Raw genomic sequence first — 14,065 nt, forward strand, 5'->3', positions numbered from 1 at the left:
GTTTAAATTGTGTACAACATTAGAAATGTTAAGCGGATAATCTTAATATACTCATTTGTCTGTATTAATGTACTTAACTAGCTCGGCATGTGTTATTAGATGACGTTCGCGTCCACTCTTTAAGCAGAGTTAATTAGCTTCACACAAGCCATGAAACGATGCAGAACATCCCAGATCCAGGTTAAACCAGTTCCCAGCTTTCACACAAGAATGCATTTCCCCCCCAAATGAAGTGTGACTTTTTGTATTATTGTGGGTTAGTAGTAGTTGGGGTTCATCAGGCAGGTTTAGTATATGCAGTACCTTTTTTACACTGGGGGGGGGGGGGGGGTTATACTACATGGCTGGCCAAAAGTTTGTTGACACTTGACAAATTGCACCCATATGCTTGTTGAACATCCCATTCCAGATTTATTCCCCTCTATGCTATTATAACCACTCTTCTCTTCTGTAAAGGCTTTCCACTAGATGTTGTTCACTGGGCTTGAGTTCAGGACTCTGTGTAGGCCTCTTGAGTTCTTCTACGCCAACCTTGGCCATATAGTGCATGTTGGAGCATGTGTCTGTATTATTCTTTGGGACATATCCAGATCAGGCACTAGTACTTAAATGTTGTGGAAATTTATATGAACCTGTCCAACTAAAGGTCTGGATGTAGATAGGATATCTTGGCTGTTTATAGGGAGGGAAAGTCATCTCATCGCCCCCTACTGGATGCGTTCCAATCTCTATGGGAATATCTTTTCAAAAAATTACATTTCGGGTTACGCTTCAAAGTTAAGACAGTGGCTTCCATATGTTGTGCATGTCGGGCAGCTCTATCGATCCTGGTGATCATACTTTATTTTTTCCACCGATTTGAATTGTTTTGAATGTTTGTTTTTTAATAAGCTGATCAAAGACTACACGGACCTGACGTCGTGTATGTGATGTCACCGCAAGTCTAGCGCCTTTCCAAATCTGTAGCAGGTAGCGGCCGGCGAGTAGCCTACATCAACATGCCAATTTGTATAGCGTGGTTGGCGGAGTATTTCTGTACCAATAAGAAGTGCATCCCTTGTGGGGATAACCATTACAGATCAGGGCATGTAGTCAACTGCCGGTGGTTGCAGTCTGGCGCAAAACATAGCATGATGAAAATACACAGATCTTCCCGGTTGTGGGACAGCTAAGCCTACTGCTGACGTAATATGAGTAATGACTAGACTATTTGGTTGTAGTCTGTTTCTGACAGGTTGGGCACAATTTCGATCTTTTAAAAGACAGCGAAATTTCACCTGATACTTTCACAGTTAGTAGATAATCCCAACATGTACAACAAATTTTTTGGGGGTGTACAAGTTCCACGTCAACTACGTGGGATTTTTTTTTTTTTTTTAAATCAGGTCTATGGGATTTTCAATAGTATGGCTCTCGGCTTAGGAATGCTACCACTAGGATCGCTGTGTTTCAGTTTCCCTCCCTATTACCAAGATGTTTCATCTGTTGTATTATGGAGATGTCTTGCTCTGTGTTATCAGGAAAATGTCATCTGGAGTGCAAACAGGGTTTTTGTCTAAAACCAAGCACCTTTGGTAGACACTTGCTTTCCAATTAGCTACAGCTAGAATGAAGAGATGTTATGCTAGTAAATTAATGTAGTAATTTCAACCAAGTTCTCAAAATGGCTCAATCATTATATACGAATCGGGGCGGCACGGTGGTGTAGTGGTTAGCGCTGTCGCCTCACAGCAAGAAGGTCCTGGGTTCGAGCCCCGGGGCCGGCGAGGGCCTTTCTGTGCGGAGTTTGCATGTTCTCCCCGTGTCCGCGTGGGTTTCCTCCGGGTGCTCCGGTTTCCCCCACAGTCCAAAGACATGCAGGTTAGGTTAACTGGTGACTCTAAATTGATCGTAGGTGTGAATGTGAGTGTGAATGGTTGTCTGTGTCTGTGTCAGCCCTGTGATGACCTGGCGACTTGTCCAGGGTGTACCCCGCCTTTCGCCCGTAGTCGGCTGGGATAGGCTCCAGCTTGCCTGCGACCCTGTAGAAGGATAAAGCGGCTAGAGATAATGAGATGAGATTATATACGAATCTGAGAGAAGGTTGTACAATATGAACAGAAATGGCACACCTGTAATTATACCATTAGACATCGTTTATGCCTTGCAAAACATGTAAACAAACTCGTAAACCTTTAATGCATCCCGTTTAAATACCGGAGGAAAGTCATGCTTGAATTTGAATCTGCCGATGCCAGAATGTATAATGTTCACAGATCGCAATGAAAATGTTACTGCTCATTCGTATATTGCCACCTTCTGCTATAGCTATATTGTACACATGCAGGTACTGCGACAATCAGGGCTCTACACTAACTTTTTTTTTTTTTCAGGAGCACATGTGCTCCTAAGTTAAAAATTTTAGGAGCACAGGGGGAAAAAATGGGGGCACAAGCACGAGTAGATTTTCATTTTAAAGGTTTATTGCAGCGCAAACCTTAGACACACCAACACATAAAACGCAAAATTCAATTGAATGAATGAATGAATGAACGAATGAATGAATGAACAAACAAATAACGAACAACTGAATGAATGAACAAACAGTAGCTAAACAAAGAGCAGAGCTCAGCGGAGCTAACATCAAGGACAGCTCCCACCCTGGCTCTGAGTTCTTTGACTTGCTGCCCTCAGGCAGGCGTTACAGGTGCATCAAAGCAAGGACCAACAGACTCAAAAACAGTTTTTTACCCACAGGCCATAACCACGTTGAACAATTAGCCTTTTTCACATTACGTCACTTGCAGGGGAACTCGTATCCGTTTTCAGCCTTTTGAATGGAAGAAGAGGTATACGGCGGCAACATATGTTAACAAAACTGTGTCATTCACAGATAAGATTGATAATAATATTGCGCATTGTTGTTTATCATTACGTATTGTTAGCGACCATTCCAGTCACCTCTCTGCCTTGTTTTGGAAAGGAAGTTTACTGACTTTCTATGGTTGCTACTTGTTAGCCAGCAGATTAGCATGCCGCCGCCTCTTCCATTCAAAAGGCTGAAAACGGATGTGAGGTTCTTCTGCAAGTGACTTAATGTGAAAAAGGCTAATTACATGCACTGACTGATGCCACTTCTGGCAGGTGCAACAATGCACCAACAAGGACCTAAAAGGACAATATTCTCACACTTACCTGATACAGTGCAATACTTATTACAGTGCAACCTCACAGAGCAACTTTTTACTTTTTATAGCTTTTGTATATTTTATATTTCTACACTTTTACATCCATACCCAATACAATACCAAATACAGTGCAATATCCTGAGTTCTGTAGCTGAACTGAGTTTCTATAACTAATGTGCAATTAACATCTGCACCTCAACACGCCCAGTTGTGTATATATATTCTTTGTTTTTCTGCTGTGTTGTGACATGCACCATTTGTATATACTGTATATTTGTTTTTCTGCTGTGTTGTATGTTCCCATCTAAATGTTTGCACTGGGGTGTGTGCTTTCCATCTCATTATATAATTTTCCCGCACCTTCTCCCGTCGTTCTAGCTTTCTTCACTACACTTTCTTCCTCGTCCGTTCTTTTATTCTTGTTTCCACCATCATTGCTTTTAAAAAAACGCCGTTATTCTCTGCATAGCGAATAGATTTCTCAGCTCGGTCCGAACCAGCTCTCAGTTATCTCTCAGTTGAATGATCTGATTCCCACCTAATGCCACACCCACAACATACAACCGTGGGAAAGGGGGGCAATCACAGTAAGATGGGGCAGAACGGCAAAAAAAAAAAGTAAATTTTTCACTCCCCCCCCCCCCCCCAGCTGCCATGGAAACCAAGACAGGGGCAATGCATGCAACTACAGACAGGGAGCAAGGCACAGGCAGAACACACACACAACACTAAACACACACACTTTCTTACATTTTAGAATGTTACACTCCGTTCAGACTGCAACCTGAAACAACCCATGTCCAATTTGTTGTGAAATCCGTTTTTTTTGTTAGGCCGTTCACATTACCAATTATATGAGACTTGTATGCGATCTCCAATATGAACGGAAAACGACCCAAAAGTGTCCCGCATGCGCAAATTGACACATAATAAGCACATCTACGTAATACGTAAACCAAAAAAAGCGCACTCAAGTTTGCAAGTAAAGCATAGAGATGAGGCGAGACCTGGCGATGTGGTTTTTGTGGCGGCGGCGGAACTCACACAATCTGATTAATGTGGGCAGCAGACTAGACCGAAGATGTCAAATTACTGGAAATTTCCAGAACAATCTTATCTTGTAATACAGGATGGTTTAAGTTATAAATCAGTTATAGAAACTGTTTTATTTAATCAGGCTAACAGATCAACATCCAGGTCCCTACCAAATCCACCATTAGCTTGATCAATTCTATAAAAGTCTATTTAAATTCTGAAAACTGTACAAATGTTGTTGTTTTCCACCAAAGAGGTGGGATTAGCCAACGCAGAATAGTGACGTTTGTCTCTTGTTGATGACGTGTAGGTCGCATGAATGCGACGTGTCCGGTCAGACTGCAGTCACATGTGAAAATGATGGATATGCATCGGAATTAGGACCACATATCCAAGCGGCCTGGGTCGCATGTGAAAAAAATCGGATCTGTGTCGTTCAGATTGTCAATAACAAATCGGATACAGGTCGCATATGGGCAAAAAAATCGGATATGGGTCGTTTCAGGGTGCAGTCTGAACGTAGTCTTTAACTCGTCACGTCTGTGCTCAGTGCTTTCCTAAATTGTCGGCTGCAAGAAGCCCTCGCACGAATGCGCGTTTTTTTTTTTGTTTGGTTTTTTTTGTCGTTCGCATGCCGAAAAATTCGCTCGCAAATGCAAGTGAAATGTGCGCACTGTAGAGCCCTGGCGACAATTGTTAAACAATGTTACCAAACAGGCGGGTAGAGACATTTTACTCTTTTTTTTTTTTTTTTTTTTCTTTTTTCCCCCCCATTTGATTTGAAAGGGACCATGTGCAATTAAAAACATAAATGTTGCCATTTGATGCATTGCACCAGAGTTAGCCTTAGGCTAATTTACATCTGCAGTCCCTACTTAATGGCACAGAAAAAATCACTCAAGTGTTGACATGAAGAATACAAATAAAAACAATACGGATAAAACATCAAATATCACTCAGCAAGTATTGACATAGAATACCAAAAAAAAAAAAGTCACTCAGCAAGTGAAAACAATACAATAAGGAAGTACCCCTCACAGGTACACATACACGCGTGCACACAGTGGGAACATTGTTGCGAGAGTTTTAGGTGGTGTTTTTTATGTTTGCTTTGAAGTCGCCAAGCATGTCACAGTTTAAGTTGTCTGAAATGGTGTTCCATTGTGTGATAGCTTTAACAGAAAAGGCTGCCTGTCCAAATGCTGAGTAGCGAAAGGGTACAGTGCAGTTATGTACAGAAGCTATTCTAGTGGACTTTACAGAGCCAGCCACGGTAACAGCCAAAACTTTTGCAAACAGGTGGGAGCCAAGCCATTTAGGATTTTGTAGACCATACACACGTTTGAAAAAAATCTGAAATTATCAAAAGTTAGGAAATTGTGCCTATGTAGTATGTCACAGTGGTGGTATCTGTTTTAAATGCTATTTTGTGATCTAGGTGTCACAGAACTATCCTTGCCAAGTTGTCAGGAGAATAAATTAAATTTTAAATGCTTATCCTCACATGGTAAAGTATCACTTCGGAAAGAATGCTAAGGACATTTACATCTGGTCTGAAACTAATGAAGCCGATGTATCCTTGTTCCATCTCGCTGCTTCAGTGTTTTCATTTGCATAGTCAGTGTAGCCATTTATCCTGTAGGGTCCTTCTGATTTTCCATCGTTTTCATTTTCCAGAGTAATTTAAAGGACACTGTTGCCTTTGAGGGTAAATATTTTGAGGGCCTTTTAGTTGGACTTTTATCTTTCAGACCAAAAAAATTGCCAGACTTTATTTCTTTCTGCAAACATTTGAGCACACTTTCTGTTTAAAGAACGAGTTGTCACTCTGCTGTAATGTACAAGGCTAATCTGTGTGTCTGTGTGTATGTGTGTTTGTGGACACATGCTGGTGTGCGAGTGCAGATGGCTCGTTCAGCCTCCACGTTCAGTCTGAGTGGTTGCAGTAAAAATGCTGTAGTACAGCGCTCCAATTCTCTGGACAATGCACCTCGGCCCAGGGTGGCTGTGTGTACACGCTGCCCAGAGAACACTAACCAGCCCGCTCCTGCAGAGTCCCATCTCAAAGTGCCCACACAGCAGACATGCCCGGCTGCTATGCAGGATACGAGGCCATGCCGGGAGCTTGTGGTTTCCTTGGAGCAGCGCCGAGCCCCTGGCTCCCCCCGCAGAGAGACTCTACTTTAGGTGTCCATATGATGTGAGCACAGCACACTTCTGGCTGCCTCATTTACTAATGTTTAACCTTTGGGAAAGTGGTTGCACTTACTAACTCACTGTGCCAGAGGTGCACAGTTCCAGTCCTGGAGAGTTGTATTTGGTGATTTCCTTGTTCAGACACCTGAATAATTAACAGATTTATTTGGGGCGTAAGCAGGAAAATCGCTGGGTTTCTGCTGTCTAGGATTGCAGCTGTGCATCTTGCCGTAGGTGTGTTTTGGTTGTTCAGATTTGGGTACTATGAGCCAGGAACACCAGCTGAGCCTAAGTTGGGATTAAATCTAATTGTAGCTTGAGTGGCTTGGTTAATTACTAGATATTTATGCATCACAAAATAGCCCAAACTCCACATAGTTATTTATGCAAACAATGGCAGTTGATGTATCGGATAATGTTGGGTGTTTGAGAGATTGTCAGAAGTCAAGCCACTGATGTTTTGAGGCAGCTTGTGGTTTTATTTTATTTTTTTAAACAAACTTGAAATGTAAATTCCAGCAAAATCATTAAGTGTCGCATGTAACAGACCTCGCATGCTGAATGTAAATTTGAGTGTCCCAGAAAAATTGGTGAGGTTTTGAGTAATAAAATGGGCATCGTATGCAACCACTGTTCGCTGCTAAGCCTGTAGATTTGACCAGGAACTTGAGAGCTGGTGAAACCCTATACTCGGTTGAGTTTTGTTCATTATTGGGAATTTTGTGTTGAAGGCAGTGACTGCAAATATTATGACCTGTCCATGTTGCTTTTGTTGTTCTGTGATGTGTAATAAATAGTCTGGATATGCTCTCATGTGGTGGTATCAGAAAGAAATTCTACAATTCAGTGCCATGAAGCTACTCCACCATGTATTGCACCCAAAGCCAGAATGCAGCATGCCAGTCACGATGCAGCATTTTAACAAAATTCAGCTTTTCAAGTCCCTTGATTTTGATTTGCCATTGATCGTCTCAGGACTGGCATGGAAATGAAGTGTCAACTTGGATTTCATTAGTTCTCTTGGGTGTCATAAGCTTGACTGGAAAGTGCGTGCACGCACACATACGGTAGGTGATGGGTTCTGACTGGTGGTTATAGTAACAGGCAGCATAAGAGTAAGGGGAATAAATTGGGTTCATGTTCCTGCTCAACCACTCTTTCACACTCTCATTTCCATGTGGGATTGCGGGAGAGAATGCAGCATTAGTCTCTGTGAGCAGACCATTCAAGCAGTTTGTCATCAACAGAAACTAATACATAATTTTACACTTATTGGTCATTTGTAAATACAAAAACGGTGGTTTGCTTTCATTTATTTATTTATTTGAGATCCTCTTAAGAAATTGAACCTTCTGAAAATGTTCATCACTTAGTTTGTGTGGTGGTCTGGGAAAACCTGTCGGAAGTCACGGAGGCTGAGTTCTGGCAAATAGCCAAGAATTATGAAAACTTTTGGCCTAATTTTGATAGTTTTCTTATTATTTACTTTGACACACCATCCTGATGTAATAAATATAAACCTAAATGTATAGGGTGACTTTTTTTTTTTTTTTTTAAAGATTTTTTTGGGGGCTTTTTCACCTTTATTGGATAGGACAGTGTAGAGACAGGACAGGAAATGATCGGGAGAGAGAGACGGGGAGGGATCAGGAAATGACCTCGGGTTGGAATCGAACCCGGGTCCCCAGATTTATGGTATGGCGCCTGAGCCACGACGCCCCCATAGGGTGACTTTTTGTATATAATTGTAACCTTAGTAGAAACACAAACTATAATAGATTTAGGTTATATCTTAGTTGCTTCAGCATAAAACATCTGTAGTACTGTAATGAAAAAATATTGCCACTAGATTTTTTTTTTTTTTTTTTAAATCATGCTGTATTTTCCTTGCCTAGACTTTCTGCAGAAAAAACGCCACATTTAAGTAGGTAGCCAGTTTAACAAATACGGCTATGGCTGTAGGCTGTAATTAAAGGCGGGTATAAAATGGACAGTTTTCATGTTCATATTTATTACCTGTTAAGTGGAATTTTAATCTTTTAAATGCCGTTTTCTCCTTTGTCACGTTTGGACATAATCAGACTTGAAAATATATAAACTTTGCTGTTAAAAACAGCAGGGAATCCTCAACAGAGCAATAAGCTCCAATCCCTGGGGTCCCACTAAATTGCAAAATTTAGTACAATAAATCTCATCTCATCTCATTATCTCTAGCTGCTTTATCCTTCTACAGGGTCGCAAGCAAGCTGGAGCCTATCCCAGCTGACTATGGGCGAAAGGCAGGGTACACCCTGGACAAGTCGCCAGGTCAGCACAGGGCTGACACATAGAGCCAAGCAACCATTCACACTCACATTCACACCTACTGTCAATTCAGAGTCGCCAGTTAACCTAACCTGCATGTCTTTGGACTGTGGGGGAAACCAGAGCACCCGGAGGAAACCCACGGGGAGAAATGCAAACTCCGCACAGAAAGGGCCTCGCCGGCCACGGGGCTCGAACCCGGACTTTCTTGCTGTGAGGCGACAGCGCTAACCACTACACCACCGTGCTGCCCCTAGTACAATAAATAATCAACAATAAATACTTGTGATTTGAGAACTAAAAGAGAAACATGCAGTACCAGTTAAGTGTGTTGACATGCCTTTTAATTCAAGGGGGTGTGGTGTGGGTTTTTTTTTTTCTGTTTTTTTATGCGATCACATGCAGGGATGAAAGTCTTCCGGATTTACCCGGAAATCCGGATATTTGACAACTCTTAAATCTCCGGTTTTCCGAATGGAGAAATTTATTTTTCGGATTTTTTCACGTTCCTAGACGCAGCGTAATATTTTGCATGGGTGCGGTCCTTAAGTAGCCCAAACATAGTTCATTGATTAAAGACAGGTGTTCTTTAACGCCGCGTGTGCGCGCCCTAGGTGCCTGCGCCTTCAGGTGCACGAGCTAAGGCGCGCAGGACTGATGCCGTTCTGCGCAAGCACAACACGATTGCACTAGAAAGCATGTTCAAGCTGCTAGTGTAGCTGCAGTCTTTTTAGTTGTGAATTACAAGTATTTCCTCGTGTTAATAATTCGCCATGTCAAAACAAGCAAAACTTTCCTTCTTTTGACATGAAGAGAGGGAAGCAATTTATTTTTTATATATATATATATATATATATATATATATATATATATATATATATATATATATATATATATAATGAGTGATTCCACGCTTATGGGTACTGAAATGGGGACATGAACTTATTTTTAAAAATTCACCTAAAACCATTTCTTTTTTTTTTTTTTTTACCATCAGGTCACAAAACATGTAATCTTTAATGAATGATCTGTTAAAAGATAACTTTAATTTTCTGAGATGTAATAAAAACATATTTATATGCCAAAGTCAGAACGTAACAGAAGTGTTGTGGACATATATATTCTCAATTTTAACAATGTAGAATTACTTTTTGAAACATAGGAAGGTGATGTTTTAGCAAATATAATTAATAAACATGTGTAGTAGAATAAACATACACATTCTTTCAATAAGATTAACATGGTATATAGCTAGATTGCAATTAATTTGTAACAGACGCGAGATGGACAATCGTAACAGAAGTAATGTAACAGACATCATTTTGGAACTCATAGGCTTGACTTTGGCATATAAATATGTTATTACATCTCAGAATATTAAAGTTATCTTTTAACATGTTCATTAAAGATTACATGTTTTGTGACCTGATGGTAAAAAAAATGGTTTTAGGTGAATTTTTAAAAATAAGTTCATGTCCCCATTTCAGTACCCATAAGCGTGGAATCACTCTATATATATATATATATATATATATATATATATATATATATATATATATATATATATATATATGTATGTATATATATATATATATATATATATATATATATATATATATGTATATAAAAATTATATTATTTCCCATCAAAGTTGCATTTTGTGGTTTCGAAGCTAAGTTTTAGTGCCGTTTCTAGAACACGTCAAGAAAACGTGGAAGAAACAGCAATAATGGAAGAGCTGGATTCTAAGCGACCTAAAACTAGCAATGGTAATTATTTTTTGTTACATAATGTACTCAGGCTGCCAGTCAGTGTGTGACACAAACCCCACCCCCCACCCCCCGAAAAATCCTCGCTACGCCCCTGATTTACATGAGAAATTTGGTATTCATTGGTCTGTTTAAATTTACAGACAATACGAACTAATGTAAACAATCGGCTTCAACTCGCATAAATATGAATTGGAAATGTTTAGTTCACTTTAGCTTATGCAAACGCACAACTCTACTAAAAGATTGATAAACGAGGCTCAATGTCCCCAACATTGAAACCTGTAAGCTTTAGAAACTCTAACAGACCTTTACTTTTTAACAGTGCTGTTTTGGGATTTTGCTGAGTTTACCTTCAACTGTCTGTCTGATATTTTCAAAGTAATGAGCTGTGTAGCAGGAAAATCACTGCGTTTTCTAAATGCACTCCTGAAAATTACTCATTAACTAGGGGAATTAAATTTGATATTTTTGACATGGGCGGCACGGTGGTGTAGCGGTTAGCACTGTCGCCTCACAGCAAGAAGGTCCAGGTTCGAGCCCCGTGGCCGGCGAGGGCCTTTCTGTGTGGAGTTTGCATGTTCTCCCCGTGTCCGCGTGGGTTTCCTCCGGGTGCTCCGGTTTCCCCCACAGTCCAAAGACATGCAGGTTAGGTTAACTGGTGACTCTAAATTGACCGTAGGTGTGAATGTGAGTGTGAATGGTTGTCTGTGTCTATGTGTCAGCCCTGTGATGACCTGGCGACTTGTCCAGGGTGTACCCCGCCTTTCGCCCGTCGTCAGCTGGGATAGGCTCCAGCTTGCCTGCGACCCTGTAGAACAGGATAAAGCGGCTACAGATAATGAGATGAGATTTTTGACATGTTAATCATTTAATATACATGAAAGAAAAAGGCTTAAGTTATAACTTGTTTTAGTGAAAATAAGTACTAGAATGCAGAGTTTTGTGTGTTATTAAAATATTTTCAGGGGACGTTGCCCCCCATCTTAGTTTGACTTTCAAAAGTTCAGGGTTTTTTTTTTTCCCCTTTGCTCCACTTTCATCTCTACACATGTTGTCCGTCCACAATTTACAAAAATCGCTACTCCTACAGGATCGATCGGGTTTTGATCAAACTCGCATACAATGTTCCCCAGGTGGGTGTGCATAAAAATTGTCAAGAGGGTGGCACCACCTGTCACATTTACAATTTTATGGGCTTCTTGGCCTGTATGAGCTACAGCCTTGAGGATATTTTCTTTATTTGTATGAAGACAATTCATGTCTTAAAGTAATGATGGATGTTGTTTCTCTTTACTTAGTTGAGCGGTTCTTGACGTAATAATATGGATTGCTACAGTTGTGGAATAGGGCTGTTTACTGTTATTTACTATTTAATCTCAAATGCATTAAGAAGGCAAGAAATGGCACGAATTAACTTTTGACAAGGCACCTGTTAATTGAAAAGCCTAGCAGGTGACTACCTCATGAAGCTGGTAAAGATAATGCCAATAGTGTACAAAGCATCAAGGTAAACGCTGGCTACTCTGAAGAATCTCGAAAATATGAAACACTTTTTTTTTTTTTTTTTTTCCACATGTTCAAGATATTTCATAGCTTTGTCGTCAGTATGGTTCTCCAACGTAGAAGTCAAAATACAGAAACCTATGAGTAGGGGTATCCAAACTTTTGACTCGTACTGTTTATTAAAACTTTTATAGAAAATGTCTGAGTGGGTCACTTTCACCATGTGGGTTTTCTCAGGCCACCATACATTCGATTATAACACCATGTCATTCACTAACAGTGTTTATTGCTGTAATTCCTTAAAGCTTGATATTGACTCCGTTATCCTGAGCTATGTATTTGTAATATTTCACTCTACTCGTTAGAGCTAAAAACATATATTTAAACATATTTGTCAAGAAATATAATTACATATTGTGAAGTTTGCGAAGCGTCACTATTTCCTAGTATGCTAACTGCTGACGATAAAATGGCTGAAACTCTCCTCTTGAATCTCTGAAATGAAAATGGTCACTTCAGGGAGTTGACTGCTTTCCCTCCACCCACACTGTGAAACGGTATTTGGAGTTAATTTGACGAGTGAAGAACACTCCTTGAATATCTCTTGAGACACGTTCCTCGCAGCTTCACAATATGGTTCTTCATAACAAGCTGCAGCAGATGTCAGACTTCCTGAAGAAGTCATACATCCAGAAACTTGCTGATGCTAAACATGCTGTGGTTTTTTTTTTTTTTTTTTTTTTTTTTTTTTTAATTTTCACTCCATATGTATCTTTCTTGTTTATTCCAGGCTATGCACTCGCCATCGATGGTCAATCTGTCGTCTGTGTTCGAGAGGAAGTACCACACCTTTACCCGGTCAACCACTCACCTGATCTGATGTGTAGGAGTTAACCCGTTTCCTCACTCTGATTAAACTATACTAAAGAACTTCCACATGGTGGTACAGTGCTGCTCAGATCACTGCTCTCTGACTTCCAAATGAAGGATCATTCTTGTAATTTGTGTGTTTTCTTGTTACTAATGTCATATATTCTGCACTTTTTCACCTAACGGAGAAATATTAATAACTGACTTTTATTATTTTAGATATAGTTTCACATTATTAACCAATGAACGTATTTCTTAATGTTATATAGGGAAGCCTATCTCAGCCATTTAACTTTTTTCAGCTTTCATAAAGCTACAATGTACTTTTAAATATAAATGGGTGACGATTAGAAAAACGATGGTAAGTCATTGTAGTAAATTGTTGCTCAAGTTTCACATATTGTAGAAGTCTGTGGGGATTTTTTTTTTTTTTTTTTTTTTAATTTTTTAATACGGACCTGATCATTTGTTTTGAACAGGCAAAAAAGTGGAAATGTGTAGTGTGCATATTTATTCTCTAGAATAAAACGTCTCTATATATAGTATATGTCAAGCTGATGACTTTTTCCTTTGTATTTATGTGTAAATACGGTCTCTTTTTCGTTTGTGGTAGTGTCCTTTCCTCTGATTGCGTTTTTTTTATGTTTATTGAATGTCATGTTTTAACTGTAATGACCTTCTCAAACCCCTTACAAACAGTTACCCATATTTTATACAAAACCTCCTTTTCTTTTTCTTCCTGTATTGAAGTTGTCTGTCATCTTTGTAAATGGTCAGTAATGATTTTTGAGGAATCGCTTTTATGTTTGACACTTCATTTACTTGTTTCCAATAAAAGATGGATGTAGCTGATGAATGGGCAGCACTTCTGGGATTGGAAACAGAGTTTTGCAAACAGCTGTCAAGATGTTTAGTGCCATTTATTATTTATTTATTTTTTCCCCCCCTGGCCAAACCTTTTAGAACATCCAGCCGTCTCTAAAGCTTTTACAGCAAATTTATCAGGGTCATCATATATACCTGGTGGAATGAGAGGAAGGTGCAGACCCAGCAAATGTATTTTTGTAGATTGAACCAAGTACTACAAGAATAATTTGAGCAGAGCTGATAAATGTTTGAAAAAATTGGCTATGGTTCATGAACCACTGGATTTCATCGCAGGTTCTGTGTTGCAGAGGTTACACAGACTCGTTTTATTTGTGATTTGGCATTTGAATG

The 14,065-nt window shown here is 39.7% G+C and overlaps 1 protein-coding gene across 6 annotated transcripts in view; it reads left to right on the forward strand.

Moving 5' to 3' along the window:
* The window catches only part of ect2 (epithelial cell transforming 2), a 51,350-nt gene extending 37,514 nt beyond the window's left edge, over positions 1 to 13,836 (forward strand). The window contains exon 26 of one of the 6 annotated variants that reach the window (XM_060941534.1): positions 12,768 to 13,836. In XM_060941534.1, coding sequence (XP_060797517.1) covers positions 12,768 to 12,857 — 90 coding nt within the window. In that variant the 3' untranslated portion in view covers positions 12,858 to 13,836. Of the gene's footprint in view, positions 1 to 6,107; positions 6,397 to 12,767 lie in introns of those variants that run through there. The other 5 variants (XM_060941535.1, XM_060941536.1, XM_060941538.1 and 2 more) reach the window with 5 other exon arrangements.
* The last annotated feature ends 229 nt before the right edge of the window (positions 13,837 to 14,065 follow it).

The sequence above is a fragment of the Neoarius graeffei genome, chromosome 15 (assembly GCF_027579695.1).
Source record: "Neoarius graeffei isolate fNeoGra1 chromosome 15, fNeoGra1.pri, whole genome shotgun sequence".
Taxonomy (NCBI): Eukaryota; Metazoa; Chordata; class Actinopteri; order Siluriformes; family Ariidae; genus Neoarius; species Neoarius graeffei.